This window comes from Pimephales promelas, chromosome 12 (assembly GCF_988280905.1).
Source record: "Pimephales promelas chromosome 12, fPimPro1.hap1.1, whole genome shotgun sequence".
Lineage (NCBI taxonomy): Eukaryota > Metazoa > Chordata > Actinopteri > Cypriniformes > Leuciscidae > Pimephales > Pimephales promelas.
In genome coordinates, this window is record NC_142780.1 from 23107548 (window position 1) to 23125092 (window position 17545).

A 17545-nucleotide genomic window follows, 5' to 3' on the forward strand; every position below is an offset into this window, starting at 1 on the left:
CCTATTATCTTTTTGCTAGGTTCCCAAAACTATTGGTATTATGGTGACAAAACTAGCCAAAAGTATTACTTTTTACAGCTTTTTCATCAACACTCATCAGACATGATAGGCCTTCTGTAACACATATCAGGCCCTAAAAAACACAATATACTAGTTTGAATTTTCATTTGGAGCTTTTCTTAGGAAGATATATGCAAGTGGTTTATTTGATTAACTATATTGTATATAATGTAATTGTTTAATTTTTTTATGGATTGACAGCTCTGGCTTCTATATAAATGCTCAGCTGAACAGCAGTAGAAATCTAGGAAGTAATTGCTTAAACACAACATGAAACAAAATGTGCAAGGCACTAAAGGAAATTATTCACCAAAAGTTCATGGTACATAATACGATAAAAATTGAATACATACAGCTCTTTTTCATAAGTAAGTCTGGACCTCGCCTGTCAAGTTACAATAAGGAGAAATGAAAAACCCAATGTGCATTGATGTGACACTGAAATGAATGATTTTTTCATTGAAAATCATTTCTGCATTTCGAATGTTTTCATAGGACTTATAGTCATATGGACTACTTTAATGTCACTTTATTTATATTTTTTAAAAGAGCTGCATGAAGATTCTACAAAAATTCCCCCAAAATATCATAGATTTAAAACAACATGGGAGAGTAAATGATTATTTTCATTTTTGAGTGAACTTTCTGTTTAAATGTCGACAATTTGATGTATTTCCAAGGAAAACAGAAAATACATGGCAAAATGGGCACTGAAAATATTAATACTATTATTTTCTCTGCAAGCATAACCATGGTTATGTCAGCAAAACCAGACATTGTTTAAGAAGCAAAGAAAGTTATTAGATTTTGATAAAAGCTATTATATTTATTTATTTTAACAATTAATTATTACACCAATAATTCATTAAAAAGGCACATTTTTATTTCATGTTGTCTTTAAGTCCCCACAGCCTCTTCATCAGAGATGCTTATGAAAACGGGCAAAGCCTTGTATTTTCCATCTCACCAACTCCTTTCAATCTCAATTGATATCTACAGGATCTTCATCCTTAAACACCCACTCTTCATCTCTGTCTCTTTCATTCCCCACTCCCTCTCTCCATGTCTCTTTCTCCCTCTCTCTGTCTCTCTCCTGATTGGGATCTGCAGTCAAGCAGATTAACAAGCTCTGGCAGAAGAAGCAGGCAGCCCCCATACAATCACACACACACACACACACTAGGCACGTGCAACACGAGGCGACTGAAGAGATGAGAGCAAAAAGAGAGAGATACAGCAAGAGAAAAGAAGAGAGGCTGTATGCGTGCATATGCATTTGTTCAGTCATGCATCAGTGTGAAAGCATGCCAGCCTGAATGTGTGTGTGTGTGTCTGTGTGCATACAGTAAGCTGTAGGGTGAATAAGGGTTTTTTTTCCTCTGAGTGAATGTAAGCACTGCCATTTATCATCTACACACAGCGAATCTCCTTCAATCTGTTGATTTTACTCTTTTTGTGTGCTTGTGTCTCTCTTTTTGGTCTTTAATAGACAAATAAGCAAGTTGAGTGCAGAAGACATGTTTGACTTGGGCATGAGCCAACGGAAGGGCCTTACGAATGTTACTGCCAAATACATCTCTTATCAGACCAAATGCTGAGAACTCAGCACCAGGTCTGCCTCTACTGACACGCTGCCTTTCAATATTACATGAGACAGCCTTCAGCCTTTACACACACGCTCACACACAAAGCAGCCCAGTCAGGCTTGAGCTGATGTGGCCCACAGCGGCCCAACGCCCTCACCACAGAACATGCAAGCATATATACACAAACACACACACACACACACACACACACACACACACTATCTCTCTCTCTTAAGAGATTTCTGCAGCTGCACCCAACAGGAAACATGCGCCTGTACCACTGGGGGCTTCTGCAAAAGAGACACACATCAGTTTCTCACCATCACACACTCTAAATAAGTATTCACACTCTCAAAACTGCATTTTAAACTGCATGGAAACGACTACCTAATCTTTAAAAACAAAACAAATGTTTTGCTTTATTCTAAACACGTGCACATTTAACATTTTAAAGGAATAGTTCACCCAAAAATAACTCTCATCTTTTTATTTCAACCCTTATGCTGTTATTTTATTCGAGTATTTGATTATAGTGATGAGTCGACAATTCATAGCAACTACAAAGTAATTAGACAAAAAAGAACCAAGAAATTGGTTCATGAAACTTATGCACTATATCCTGTGTCTTCTGAAGTCATATGATAACCAAATTTAAGTCGTTATTCACTTAAAATCTTTCCCTCCTGTGAACTCGAGAACCAAAGCAACCAAATCATCCAGCGAGTGGAACTTGAGAACCGGATCACTGAGGTCATAATTTGTGTGCGAGTAAAAGACCAACATTTAAGTTCTTTTACAGTGAGCTGTTAACTGAAAAACCAAACCATTTCAATTTGCACGCAAATCATTCTTTTGAGGCAGTTCTTTTCAATAAACCTTTTATGTGATTCAAAAATTGATCTTAAATAATTCATTATGGGAACTAGCAGCATGGAGATCCATGAAGATGGCAAAAAAAATAACAGAATACAGGTTCGAATCACCATTGGTTTGTTAGTTTTTTGGGCATACATTTATGGTAAAACTATATCAGAGTTATACTATTTATTTTTGCAAAAAACTTCTTCAAAAGAGTTAACTCAGAAAAAAAGGTTTCTCACAGGGTTAAAACCAGCCCAATCTAATAAAACACGCTTCATAGAGTTTTGACAGAAAGAACATGTTGGTGGATATTCTCCTATGGTATCAAAAACGTGTGTGTCCTCCTGTAATGGCCTATTCTGCAACGGGTATAAACAGTTTGGTCCCATCGATTTGAGAATTGATAGAAACTTCTCACCATAAGGAGAGTAAATAAATTCCAGATTATTTTTAGTTTTGGGTGAACTCTCCTTTTAATTTAAGCAGTGTTCCAGCAATCCTTTATGAGACGTTCTTCCACTGCTGTTCTTTTCATGTTAACGTTGAGCAACGGCATCTTGCGTTGGATGGGATGGACACCGGATGGGCACCGTGTGTGTGTTTGTGTGTAAGCCACATTTTCCTCACTGGCCAAAGGCAGGAGGTGGTAGAGGGTGCAGCTGTCCCTGCCTCTCCTGTCCCACCATCGTCCAGGCAGTTAGCCAGTAGCTTATAGAGATCTGCAAGCCTCTGAACCTACCTTCAAGCTCTCTAGACATGCACATACACTCTTTCTCTCCCACACACATACACTCTGTCTTCATATGATGCGTATTAAGCCAAGCAAAAGCCTTGCCATCTCTTGAAGAACTTGTGGATTTACAGTCATCATGGTATTACCAAGGTATTCTGGAGATGGCAATACCATTATATTGTTAAGTAACTTGGAGTACCATTTAAATAACATGATATTTGAAAGATATTAATTTTAAGTCAAATTAGCATTGTATTAGCATAGTCTAAATCCATAATGAAGGAGCACTATGAAATGAAACAAACAAAAAAAAAAAACTAGACAAAAGGTCAAAATAAATGAGGAGAAGCGTCATGAAAAAAGTAATCGCAATTATAGACATTCCTATTTCCTACAACAGTAGGTCATTTATTCAAAACAGTAGGTCATTTATTCTGTGAATTTAACAAGGTTTCTATGAGGAAAAACACAAATTTACCTGCCCTCCTCAGGGAAAACTAGTCCTGACCAAATAGGGCTATTGACTGAACTACTGCAACCAAATTAACACGGTTCACCGAAGACAGGAAGGAAGGAAAGAAGAGTAGGAGCAAACAAATAAAAGATGAACGAGACCAAAAAACAAACAAAACAATTTCCTGCCACCTAAAAGAGGGAGGATCGTTGGTGGGCTTGTATGTCTGTGTTACCTCGATGATGTCTGCATTGGTCCTGCTTTCGTGCGGCTCATTGTACTCGGTGTATTTGAGGAGCACTTTGTCCATGTCAGTGCTGGCATATTGGAAGAGCTTGTTTGAGTGATTGAAAATAATTAGGGCAATCTCGCAGTCACACAACACACTGAGCTCATAGGCTTTCTTCATCAGACCAAACTTCCGTTTGGTGAAGGTCACCTGTGGAGGGAGAGAGAGAGAGAGAGGTTAGACAAGGAGAAAACGATGATTGAGATGTAGGATGAGAACTGAAAACTTGTGCAATTTTGCTTCTCTTGTGATTAGAAATTTTTATGGGAAAACAAAACAAAAGATACAATCAAAGATTAGAGGCATAGCCTACCCATACAAACCTACATGTCATTCCATCATCCAATTAGGATATAGAAATAATGACTTCAAATTTGGTCTGTTTCTCACACAATGTTATCATAAAACTTCAGACCACAGTTCAAAGTTGAAGTGACTACTTTTATGATAGGCCTATGGTGTTTTTGTGTCGAATCTTGAAAGCTCCAGTCCTTATTTATTGTGATAGCTGCTAGATGAACCAACTACATTCTTCAAAACATCTCCTTTTGTATTCCACAAAAGAAAGACAATCATACAGGTTTAAAACCACAAGAGAGTGAAGAAATAATGACTACTCCTATAGGAATTTTTGCAGTGCAGTGAGGCTGACTTGACATTAGCCAATTCTTCTCTCACCGAATCGACGGGGAAGCTTTCAACCATTTTTTGCTCCCTGCTACCAAAAGTTTTTCTGTTCAAATCCAAGACTCCTTAACCTTAAGAGCTTGATAGTGTTAGTAGACAGTGATTGCAACTCTGTAAATAAAAGCCCTTTTCCATTAGCTGAAAGAATCTCGTCCACCTCAACAGTCAGGGAGCTGATGTTCCCTCTCTCCACACCAGCACCAGGATAAACACCAGCGACATAATTGCCTTCAAAAATAGAATTCGCAGGTAACCAATGGCAACAGGAGAACACAACTTTATTATTGTGAAGAATGTTGAGACGCAGCGACCTGACTTCTTTCCGCTCCTCTCTCGATCCAATTAACCTCAGGGCCGAATGCTTACCTACTGACCTTTACCGCGCACACAGACTCGATCTCGCTCTCTCTCACCTGCTGCCGTCTGTCAATTCTGGATACCCTCTGTTCTTCTACACCTCTCCTATACTTGCCTCTATCCAAGAGTTTGGTAATTAAAAGCCACAATTTATTGCAGCAAAAACTGTAGTTCACATTATCCTCTCGCACTCTTTAATTGCCCGAGATGTGCAAAGGACGAGCTTTGCAAGCCAGATCACTTTCTGAAAGAAATCTCAATTAAAAGTGATATTTAGAATAAAACGGGGCCTAATCTGGGTCAGACGAACTCCAAGACTTTTTTTTGTAACTTTGTTAAAAATATGATTAGTCAGGCACACCTGAGGGAGACAGAGAGCGCTGACACAGGGAAGCAGGGTAAGGTTGAGTATGCACACCTGGTCCGGTCAGAGTGACTACACCTATAAGCACAACTGTGACCAAAAACACATTCACAGCCATCTTTCTAATATCTAAAACATGGAGGGAAATACTACACACTGGTGAGTTTAAAAATCTACAATAAATGGCCTGAAAGCTTTCAAAATGATACTGTTGTGAAGTTTGTGATTTAACTGGTTTTATATGGCACATTTTTCTATTTTACCACAGGGACACAAAAAAGCAAAAATGAACACTTATTCTTCTCATGTACTCATCTACAGATAGTTCACAGATAAGTGAATTTAGGAATTACATTATGTTTCATATGTTTAAGCGTTTTGAGTGTCCAGAAAAGCGCTATATAAATGTAACGAATTATTATTTTTTTATTATTATTATGTTCATGTGAAAAATAGATATTTGATTTGCTTAATATCCAATGTCGTCCGATTCTGATTAATTAAAAAAAGCCACTTATAACACTAAATACTAAACCTAAGACTAAGACTAAATCTCAAAGAAATTGAAAAACCGCAACAGTGTTTTAAAAAGCACCCTAAGGGAAATTAACTTGTACTTGTCTCTGCCCATAAAAAATTGTATAGGTGAAAAAAAATCCACCTTAATTACAAATCAATGACAATTACTTTTAAGCATTGGAGGGGCAAGATTTGATTTTGCCTTATGTTGATTACCTTGTACAAGATATCTAAACTACAGATTCAACTTAAGGCAACTCACAAGAGTCATAACCAATAAGAATTATTTCAGTTCAAATGCCAATAATGACTTCTTTGTTGGTGCATTTCCTGAAATGAATTCTTTTCACTTGTATAATCAAACCTGAGAGGAATTTTGCTATGTTGAACTAAAAACATTGTCATTGTAGACGCTCCGGGTTTCCACTCACCTGTCTGTTACGCTCGTCTGTAATTCGCTGAATCTGGATCTTTTTCCTCCCCATGGCTGCTGTGATTGGCCGAACAGGGGTGGGGGCAAGGTTGGGGGTGTGGTGAGGTCAGAGGTCAAAATTTCTTGAGGCAGTTACAGGAGCACAAATAGCGACTAGTCGCCTCTATGTATGAAGATGTGTGTGTGAGAGAGTCTCTCTCTCTCTGTCTCTCTCTCTCTCTCTCTGTATGCCACCTGTCTGAGGCAGCTGGGCTCACCCGTCTTCCTCCACTGATAAAAAAAGAGGAAGGAGGGAAGGAAGAAAGAAAGTGTGTGGCCTCCTGGTAGGGCCTTCAGATCATGGTCTGCTTAGGGTGCATGTCATCCGACAGGTGTCGTTCTGATATCCAAACCCCCTGGAAAAATCTGATGATGAAGATGATGATGGTCTTGTGATGAATTCTGTGAAAGAAAAGAGAAACAGAACTTAAAAATAAAACTGGTATGGGAGCAAAGTTTTAGGCTATGAAATTTAACTTTTTCATAAGATCAAAACATTTTAATACAAAAGAAAAAAAGATCTTTCAATTTGATATTTGATAGAATACACTACAGTTTGGAGATTTGGAGAAAGATTTTTAAATGTTTTTCAAAGAAGTCACTTATGCTTACCAAGGCTATATTTCTTTACAGTGACTTTTGCTCAATTTAATGTTTTCTTGCTGAATAAAATGATGAATTTCAATTGCTTTTTAATGGGAATGTGTAACAATATTAGCAATATTTTATATAATTAATTGTAATTAACAGCCCAGTAAAGTGCAGTAGAATTTTATCTCACATTCTGCTACCTGCTTATATACTTTTATGATAAGAAGTCTTGATCAAAGATTATTATTCTTAATCAATTTAAAACACAAAACCTTTGAAAAACCGGTGAGTGTGTCAAACATTTATGTGGTCTGTGATTATTCTGTCACTCACCCCCATATTTTAGCAAAGGGTGAAATTCAAGCCTCCAAACTTAAGGATTCCCACACTGTCTAGTTAGTAAATTTCCATTATTTTTCTCGATTTTATAGAGATTGGACTCACAAAGAGTCAATTCTAACTGAACACTACTTCAGAACTAATTAAATACTATAAAAAGATATTAACTGGAGAAAACCTTTTCAGATTTTGTTAATTTCACATGGGAACCCTTATAAAGATTTGCCTGGACAGAACAGGCAAACCTCAACTCCACCATAGCTGGGTTTCCCCCAAAACGCACATAGCATGACATCCACATATATGGCTGGGCAAAAACCCTTTCTGCAGCTTATCAGAGCCTGATAATGTGTACTCGTTCACAAACCGCTTACAGATCTAAAGCATCTTCACCTGCAGAAAAACACCTGCTGAAGTGTCTCTGTGAGTCTGTGCTTGAGTGTGTTCTCTCGCAAATAAGTCACCCTTTTAGTCGTTTAGTCAACATGGGTATTTTAGCTGCGTTTGAAGGTTAAGGTCTTTTTTCACTTTACAAAAATAATAATTAAAAAAAAAAAACATGTAGAAACAAACAGTGAGAGCAGATGCCTTGAAGCGTGACGGCACAAGTTTGTTTGTGTGCGTATGAATGAATGGCTGCATGAATAAATTTACTGCTGCCTAAGAATTGTCATATGGGGCAAGATAATTTTAAAACATGCTATTATTATCTCTGCCTTCGATTAAAAAACAACCCAGGGCTTAAAACAGAAGTCTATATATACATCGAGACTGTACACACTCACGCTCACACATCAACACATGACTGCTGACACAAGCAGGCTCCCTGATCAGGAAGGCCTGCAAACTTCCTCATTTCCCCTTCTCGGGTTCAGAGTGCACATGCTCAGAGACAATCTTAAGTGCAAAATTTGAGTTTGAACAACTTGAATTACAAGTTGTCATTTCCATGCCACCTCCCTTGCAATAAAGATCAGCACAAAGCCCAAATTGTCCCCTTCGGTCTAGACTTAATGTCAATTTTTTAGACCTCTCGAATAAATTTAGTCCAAAGTTACAGTCCAGAAGAATCAATTTAAAAACTGCAAAAAGAGCTGGAAAACCTCTTTCACCTTGTTCCTGCCAAACAAATTCCTTCTGGCAAAGTAAACACTTAAAGGTTAGCCGTTTGTTCGAGCCATTAAAATGACATCATAACAATTCTGATTGGCCGATGGCACCGTGAGAACGCAAAGTAGCAACTCTCCGGGGCTATTTATTCTGTGTGAGAAACAGACAGGAAACTAATAACCCCATTAATCGCAAGTAAACTGAATATAAAACAAAAATTATTGAAATGTTTTGCCCCATAATGGTGTAGTTATGGCATTTGAACAATGGCAAGGTGGACACAAGCACAAGAATGTTTGTTAAAAGGAAGACGTGTACAGGAATCAAACACTTCATTGTTAAAACCACCTTTTAACTGTGATGTTCATCTATATCTCCGATATTGATGCTTTTCGACGCCTAGTGGCAGTCACACTGATCTTTCAAAATGGTCGTGAGGCAGCCATTACCATCACAAAATCACGTTTAATCATGTTAAAATGAACGAATAAAGAATATATCCATATCCACACAAAATACATGACCGCGCCAATGGGTTGAATTGAAAGAAAAACATAAAATAGGTTTATTAAAGCAAATCAGCCTAAATGAAAATTTGCAATAATCATAAAACTATTACCATAACATCCATCCATCCTGGGGGTCGCATTCAATCTAGTTACAAAAGTTCAAATTTCGATGCAACCGAAGCTCAACTCTGGCTTAAAAATTCCACATATAACGTAACTTCATGCAGCTCCCTTACTACGCTCCACTGGAAATGAATGACTTTTACTAAGTCGTTCATCAGAGATAATAAAAAGGATGCAAACTAAAGAAACAAAAGCTTTGAACTTCAGTGCTCTTATTTCATGACAAACAACTAAGACATCCAGGACTACATATTCAGAGTCATTTTTATTTGTTCCAACAGAAAAGGTCAGCACACTAGCTCATGTCTTCATCACTTCTTTAACAGTAAAACACTGTGTGTGTGTGTGCGCGTGTGCGCATGTGCATGTTTACGTGAGATATTTGCCTCCAAATGGAGAGGAAGTGTCGACAGGAAAGGTTTCCGCGGCAGGCCATCAGCAGTGCAGGCTTTAGTTCAAAGCAACTCAGAGTTTGTGTGTGTTTTGGTCTGCAGGGCCAACACATGAAAAGACTTCTTTATCTGCAATGAGAGTCAGAGTTTGACCTTTCACCCTGTGAGCGCTGAGAGGGGCTAATTCCCAGCTCTGATCTCAGTTGCTTCATGAGGGTCCTGGAAAGTGTCCTCATACTGCGGTTCCTCAGAGTCAGACTCTCTAACCGTAGAGGATCCATGAAGTACCGTTTGATAATGCTGTTAAATTGACCAATTTATTTTTTAAATCAAGGGGGTTTCAAACTGGGGCCCATGGGCCTACTAAAGGGTGAAAATGTATTGCTGATTCCATTAAATTAGATATTTAATTAATGTATTAGCACATATAAAATAAAACAAAGCAATTATTAAAATAAATAAAATACATGCATAATAAATTATTAGATTATTTTATTCTATGCACAGCATTAGTTTTTTTTATGGTAAAAATGAAAAATACAATCTGCAAAAACATCTTCTCAGGATAAATGAGTGGTGTTTGCTAGTGCAACACTTACTACCACAATGACAGAGTGTTAAGGAGACCTATGTGGTTTTTAGCACCTTGCAATGCGGTTGCTAGGATGTGCTACAAGTCAATAGAGTCCAGATACTCCTTCAGAAAGTTCATCAACTTTTTTAATGCGGTTTACTGTATTAGCCGCCAGGTGAAAATTCCAAGTCTGCTTGCTGAGAAAAATTAAAGCACTACTCAAGCTGCACGATTTGAAGTACTGTATCATTGAAGTTTGTAGCACAAATGGTGTGGGATAGGTTACAGTTTAATAAGGATGTCAGGATTTCGATTTTAAATCGAAATCGATCTAAATTAATTCACAATCTCGAACTTCGAATTAAAAAATGGAATCGTCGATGCTGCCACGTCCCCAAGTCACATCCGTTCGCCTTGCCAAACGGTTGTTAAAGTGATGCGAGTCCATGGTCAACTTCCTCTAACTTAGCTACAGCCATTCAAAAGATAGCATGGCAACTGCAGATCGGGGAGACCCATCAACAGAACTTGAACCCCCTCCTCTTTCATTGAAGTCACAGGTGTGGAAGTTTTTTGGATTTCCAGTGAGTTATGTTGACTACATTCACGGCTTCGTGCTTCAAAAAAGCCACAGTCTGCAGCATCCCAAGTCTCGCGGAAGTTCCGGGAGTCCCCCGCATATAGCGGCTCCCTGATGCACGCAAATTCGTTAAAATCTCCCGGAATCTAGAGTGAGCGAGCAAGAGCGAGTGTGCACGCCGAGACAGAACAAACTGTGCTCCAAACCGTATTGCGCGCACGGCAGAGAGGGAGAGAGCGAGAGACCTTCCGTGTGTGTGCCTCATGAAGTGCACGTAAGACAGAGAGCATCCTGATTGGCCGATTGATAAAAATCGAGAATCGAATTGAACCGTGAATTGAAAATGTAATCGAATCGAGGATTTGGAGAATCGTGACACCCCTACAGTTAATACTTAGGGTTTGGGGGTTATTCAGATTTCTACCACTAATAAAACAATAAAGAAAATCAAAGGTTAAAGATAAAACATCCGTTCCTTTCGGTTTTCAGTATCAGGGGAACCCCCTGCAACAGAGACAAAAACCTTTTTCATCTTGAAAATTAATCACGCTCATGAAAATGAACTGATGTACAATAAATATACACACAAACATGTATGATACACACACACATCAGCACAAGTAATTTCTCACTGCTTTTAGCGAACAAAGCTGCATCACACACACCTGTATATGTGTGTGTGATGCAGCTGTCACACACACATACAGGCGAAGGTGTTATAATTTTGAGTTGCGGCTTTGCTCATACCACTGAGGAAATCCTGCGGAACCAAGCTTCAGCGTACAACACAAGCAAAACAACATTTACACAGGCCTGCAAACAAGCGAAAAAAACACCTTGGTGTAAACATGTACAAAGACGCAAGCTGCTAGTGAAGAAGAACCCGAGAGAAAAAAAAAAAGTCACGAGTTGGTGACCTTTCACTGTATAGATTAATCCTCCATCTTCCAGCAACTCAGACCCACACGTTTGGACAGCAGTGATTCTTGCAAGGACTCTGAAGTACCAGAGGTCCGCTGGGATAAGCGCACGCTGCCCTCGTCCATGTGTGGGCATATGGTATTCTGCGTGAGCGCGTATGCGTGTGTAAGCATATCTCCTCTACGGGGTGTGTGTGAGAGAGTCCAGTTTTGTTATCCCTGCCTGTAACTAGAGGCAGAGTGGCCTGGGGCTTGGAGATAAGAGGCCGTGCCAGAACTGGGCTTGGAGCAGGTCCAAAGCTGTGCTGAGAAATCCATCACCTTCCCAGCATAGAGTGGGAGGTCACCGACTGGGACAGGGAGTTGTTTAATTCGGCCATTTATAGTTTCCGTACATTGGTGCTACACAAAATGCCCCATGACCACAGCTCTGTCACCGGCGGCAATAACTTAGCAGTCCCATGGCCAATAAAAGTAATTTCGTGCTGAGGAAGAAAGCGAAGCGTGACGATGGGTATGCTGTGACATTAGAATTTAAAGTATAATGGATGTGAATGGTGACCAATATTTCTGAAACTATATATATATATATACACACACATATATATAAATACATATAAATTTAATTTCACAAACTTACTGAAATGAAAATGTATTTGACAAAACATTTAATTGTTTTCAATCCATTGTCAAAGTTTTCAGTAGAAATTGGAACTGATGATGCCAATCAAAATATTGGATATAAATCACATGACGGATAGGCATGGACAATATTTTGGTACCATATCAGTTATCAGCTGTCATTAGGTTCAATATCAGTCAAATTAACCTTTTAAAATACTAACAATTTGATAACACTGTTAAACATAATCTCAAAATGAATATACATTTTTCAAATTCAATTTATTAATATTGACAAAATAGCACAGAATTTTAATATTGGCCATTTATCAGCCAAAAATCTGACCATTTATCTGCCATAAAACAAAACGAATTATCGACTCATCAACAGCCAGAGCGTTAATATCCGTGCATCTCTTATTACGAAAGCAAATACCGTTTCATGTTGATTTTAAGCTTAATTCCCAAGACTGTATTGGAGCGGAGGAAATCAAAGCAAGCTTATCAGCTATATGACTCACAAAAAAGACAAATAAAACAAGCATGGAGAAAAGGTGTTTTGAAGAGACACCCTCAGGTTTGTTTGAGCCGAGTGCTGTTCAGAACACTAGCCGTGGCTAAACTGGGGCAAAAATGGAGCCCTGTGAGACCCTCCAGCGATTTACTCCAACCTTGGGGTAGTACTGCCAGCACCAACTGCAGGATATTTCCAGCCTGTTGACTCAACCTCCCTGCACGGCAGGAACTCACCCTGTCCAATATGGCTACTCGGCTGCTGACCGCAGCGCATGATTTCTGTTTTTCAACACAGCCGTTTGTCCTGTACACAACGTATACTGATGATACGGTGGCGTCCGATGCTGAGAGCCGTCACTGGAACTTCTCCAGGAGCGAGGAGATGGGTGGCGTAATGTCTGCCAAACCACAAGTGTAACCCAATCCCTAAGGTGGGGGAGGCGGTAGGTAGAGCACTGCAAGGACAGCATTTCAGGGGGAGGGGTGTAATGGATCCGTGGTCTTGTGAATCACACCGCTGCTGTCGTCCTGTCAACTCTGAAAGCAAACTACAATGCTAGATTACCACTTTCAGCCCTAAAAATGTTTTATTTTTTTGGTGTCAGTCAGACTCATTTGGCAAACTAAATACTTGTGGACAGAAGTAACACATTTGTCTGGTGTGTTGCCTTCAGAACTATAGTCTGTTGTTTACACCAGCTTATCGTTTCCATCACCAGTTTGGACAATGTGGTCAAACTTGTCAGTTTAGAGTACTGCCACACAGCCTAACAGACTCGATTGCACCTTTCTACAAAACTCTGCATGAGTCTCCCAATACCGACATGCAGGCTAACATGGTTTTCTCGGGTCAGGTAAATCCTTACCCTTCTCATCCACCAAGACCCCCATCCACCACTAAAGGTGACGCACACACCCTCCCTTGCAGCCTAACGTTGGTGACATCAATGTGACAATTGGAAAGCAGGGTGTGTTGCCAGTGGTTCGTCATGACCACGTCATGAAAGCGGTTGGTTACACAACAAAACAAAAGTTTTTTTTGTTTTCAAACAAACTATAAGCTTGTTGGTTGGTTCAGTAATCAAAATCACAATCAGATGACATGCTAGACATGGAAAATATGTCATTCTTGTGGAAAAGCTCAAGAAGTTACAATATGCCTGAAAAAGAGAAACAGTAATCTGATCCGGCACAACACATCGCAACTATAAACATACATTCTTTCCTAATATTTACATACGAGATCACTTTGGTGTTTGTCTACGTCTATATAAGTCTCATCGAAAAAATGAACTGCTTTTATATGAAAAGGTCAATTATTATCACGAAAAAAAAAGACCCCAGTTAAATAAGTTACTTTCCCAGTAAATAATGTTGTTGGGTTCTTTAGGTGACCTAACAAATTATGTGATTTACAGATTATTAAAAGAAACAAAACTAGTTAAATGTGAATAAAAAACACATAAATAAAAATATATCAAAGCAATTTCAAATCTCATTTTCATCCCTGTCACTATAAAAGAAAATTTCTTTTAAACAATTTAATGTCTGGGTTCGTTGTTGAACATTTTTTTTTTGTTTTTAACTTTTTGAAAAGTAGTGTATAACCGTTTAAAACTGCTGTTGAAATCATTAAACAGTATAACAAAATGCAACTGAATTCCTATTCAAACACACCTGAAAGGAAGGAATGCACTAAAAGCAAAAGAAAGAAATTGAAAGAGGCAGACAGAGATGTGAACTGCTCTGCGTGTAGAGTGAAGCTGTCATGCAGTACAGCACATGGTCCTGTCACACCACACCACTCTTCAACGCTCGGAAATACCCTGAAGGCAATACATTGTTCAAGTCAACCTGATCTCTTAGTGACGTTTACGGAATATACAAATCTGAAAAACAAACTAGTAAATTATTTCAGGACATTACTGCTCCAGTTTCCGCAAAAAAAATTAAATAAATGAATGCGACACAGAACTAAAGCGTTCACGTAATAAATTAATCTTTACGTCACACAAGCTTATAGCATTATTGGTATGACAATAAGCTCCTTCTTACCCCTTATAAGTTTGAGCAAAAAGCCTCAAGATTCGATCCTCACAGTCTCATGTGCCCAAAGTTGCTCTGCATTGACCTGATCAAGCAACAAATACAATCCAAATGGACTCCAGCATTGCTCGTCCCATGACCTGTGCCTGGCTGACAGTGGAGACCAATTCAGCAATGAGCTTCTAATGCAGAGCGCTCAGACCCCCAAGCCCTCCTCTCAGACCCCCCCCCCCCCCACCCCCCCACCCCCCCACCCTCACCCTTTGCCCTAATATGCCTTTAGCAACTGCCTTCAATCCATCAGTGTCTTTGGATGTAATTGAGAGGGTGGATGGTCAGGATTGGGACGCTTGTCAGTATGTCAGATCCTCTGTTCTCCTGCATGTACATGTGTGTGTTAAATGTCATGGCAGCTGCCTACACACCTTTTGTTCCGACACCCCCTTGCTACATCTATGCTGTCACAGCTGTAGGAAATTAAACTTTTTGGGTCCAAAGCTGCTGCAGGCGACACCCCACGTGGAACTTTGTTCCAAAAAATCCTGAACGGTAGCTTAGAAAACTTTACACATAATTTGGGTTTTATTTTTAAGCCTACAGTCGTTTTAAGAGAACAATAACAGTTTCCCCAAGAAAAAAAAAAAAAAAAAGATTCACCCTTTCCTGACCTCAAAATCTCAGAAGGGTTTTCAGGGGGGTGTGGGAATGCAAAGGTCATGGGTTTGTAAAACTGCAATGTCAATGAGTTTCCAATGGGAGGGACAAAATACATTTTGGGCACAAATCACGCTCTGGCACTGAGAATGTTACGAGTTGAGAGGGAGGTCTGGACACTGTGGTTTCCCACAAAGAGTAACTTATATGGATAAATGTTTTGGATAAGAGAAGGGGGAAATTAAACCCTCCCTATGCTATATCAAGCTGGAAATCTGCCATTAGTAAGAGAAAATATACAAACATCTTAAACGTAACACACCCAAGCCAAAATCAAGAGAACACAACTGCTAAAACAACAAAAACCATTGACTGGTCATCAGTCTGCTAAGGTCCTGTTTCCTTGTTAACCATCTTTTGCTCTCTTTAGAGCAAGAAACAGATATTCAGTCGTGGGATCAAATGTAATAACACTAAAGATCTGAATACCAGGGGCAGTGTCCTCAACAACGAGTGCACGTAGCATCAGCTAATGTTAAGAGTATGTGAGCGGAGTGGAGTGGGAGCGGAGCGAGGAGTGGAGCGGCATGATTTTGAATGGAGCGCGGAGCGGATTTTTTAAAACTCGGAGCGTCGTGGTTTTCACTCGCTCCGAGTGCGCTCCACTACCGCTCTCACGAGGACAATTCATGCCAACGGCTCATTATAGACGAATCCGACGAGCGTTCTGTGTAGGCTGCCATCTTGTGGCGACGCCATTACTGAGCTGTTACACAGGCATATAGACATATGCACCGGTATGTAAACAAACCTCGGTGATAACGCGAACTCACCCTCGATGACAGCTACAGCCAGGCAGAATGACTTGTTGGTTTGATCTGTGACTGCAGTGGCCTCCAGTCACAGATGAAGGTACAAACGATCTTACAGATTAACGTTATTTATGAAAATAGCTTGGCAAGCTAGCTAGGTGAAGTATTACGTTTGCTAACGAGGAAACTATAAAAAGATCTGTCCATTTGGCAACAATAAATAAATAAATGAATGAAATCAAATAAAAAAATTCATGTTTTTCATTTGTGTCCATTATTTATCTCATTTTCACATTGCAACAGGCAAGGGTAAGGTAACGTTACAGCTAGAAAGAAAGTATACATAATATCGACCAATTAGTGTTTTTAAACCATGGAAAGAGGTCAATATAACAGCAGGAAAACAATTATGTCACATAACGTTACATTTAGCTCAGGAAAGCCATTTAATGACCATAGCATGTTAATTGAATAGAAAAAACAGCAAGAGAGGAGATTTTGCTGATCACTATATCACATATTATATTTTTTTTACTCATGTCATTAAATAATTGTTATTATACGCGAATGTCCACGTCTTGTACTCGCCCAGGAAATCTGTAAACCGTACGGCACCAGACAGGGGCAGTCCACCCGGGGTATTCACAGTGTTTTCTCTTCAAAATTTTAATTTTACTGCCACCATTGAAACAATTTATAAAGGAAACTGTTTACCCACTCGACATTATACAAGGGGTAACGTTGTAACGTTAGTGACAGTCGTAAATCGCGGGCTGTTTATTCCAGTGGACGTAAGTTGCAACTAAAACAATAGGAGGCAATGGCGCAACGCTACCCAGTAACAGCTCAGTAATGGCGCCCCGCTTACTTCCGGTAGTTTCGCCGGATTCGTCTATAGAACTGCATTTTTAGTAAGGATTCACGTGTTAAACACATTACGCTAGCATGATACAGATGGATCACTCAAATCAGAAAAAAATGTGAGGGTTATGATGACGCCGATGGACATGAGTGGCTGCGGGAGGTTATAGTTATCAAGCCTGTACTGAATATGAGCGGGCACCACGATCTCATGAAAGTGCGAATCTATAGCACACATTTTATTTCTCGTGCCTATTATATGCCAAAAAATTGTTTGTGCGTGCAAATGACGCACACTAAACCCCTTGGTTAGGATGGGTGTGAAGTGCGTTCTTGCCATTAAGTGTGTATCGTAGGCTATGCCCACGAGAAATAAAATATAGATAGCCTACGCACTTTCATGAGATGGGGCGCTGGATCGGGCGGGGTGAAAGCACATTTTAAACAGGTAACACTTATTCACCAACGCAATCGCTTTCTCACTAATGCATTGCATTCAAACAAATGTAATCATA

General features: G+C 39.4%; 1 protein-coding gene across 11 annotated transcripts in view; it reads right to left on the reverse strand.

Moving 5' to 3' along the window:
• mef2d (myocyte enhancer factor 2d) overlaps positions 1-17545 on the reverse strand; it is a 57219-nt gene that overhangs the window by 26915 nt on the left and 12759 nt on the right. For 10 of the 11 annotated variants that reach the window (XM_089117728.1, XM_039679492.2, XM_089117731.1 and 7 more), the window contains exons 2-3: positions 6342-6784; positions 3930-4133 (exon numbers count right to left, since the gene is read on the reverse strand). In XM_089117728.1, coding sequence (XP_088973854.1) covers positions 3930-4133; positions 6342-6395 — 258 coding nt within the window. In that variant the 5' untranslated portion in view covers positions 6396-6784. Of the gene's footprint in view, positions 1-3929; positions 4134-6341; positions 6785-14712; positions 14735-17545 lie in introns of those variants that run through there. The other variant, XM_089117727.1, reaches the window with a different exon arrangement.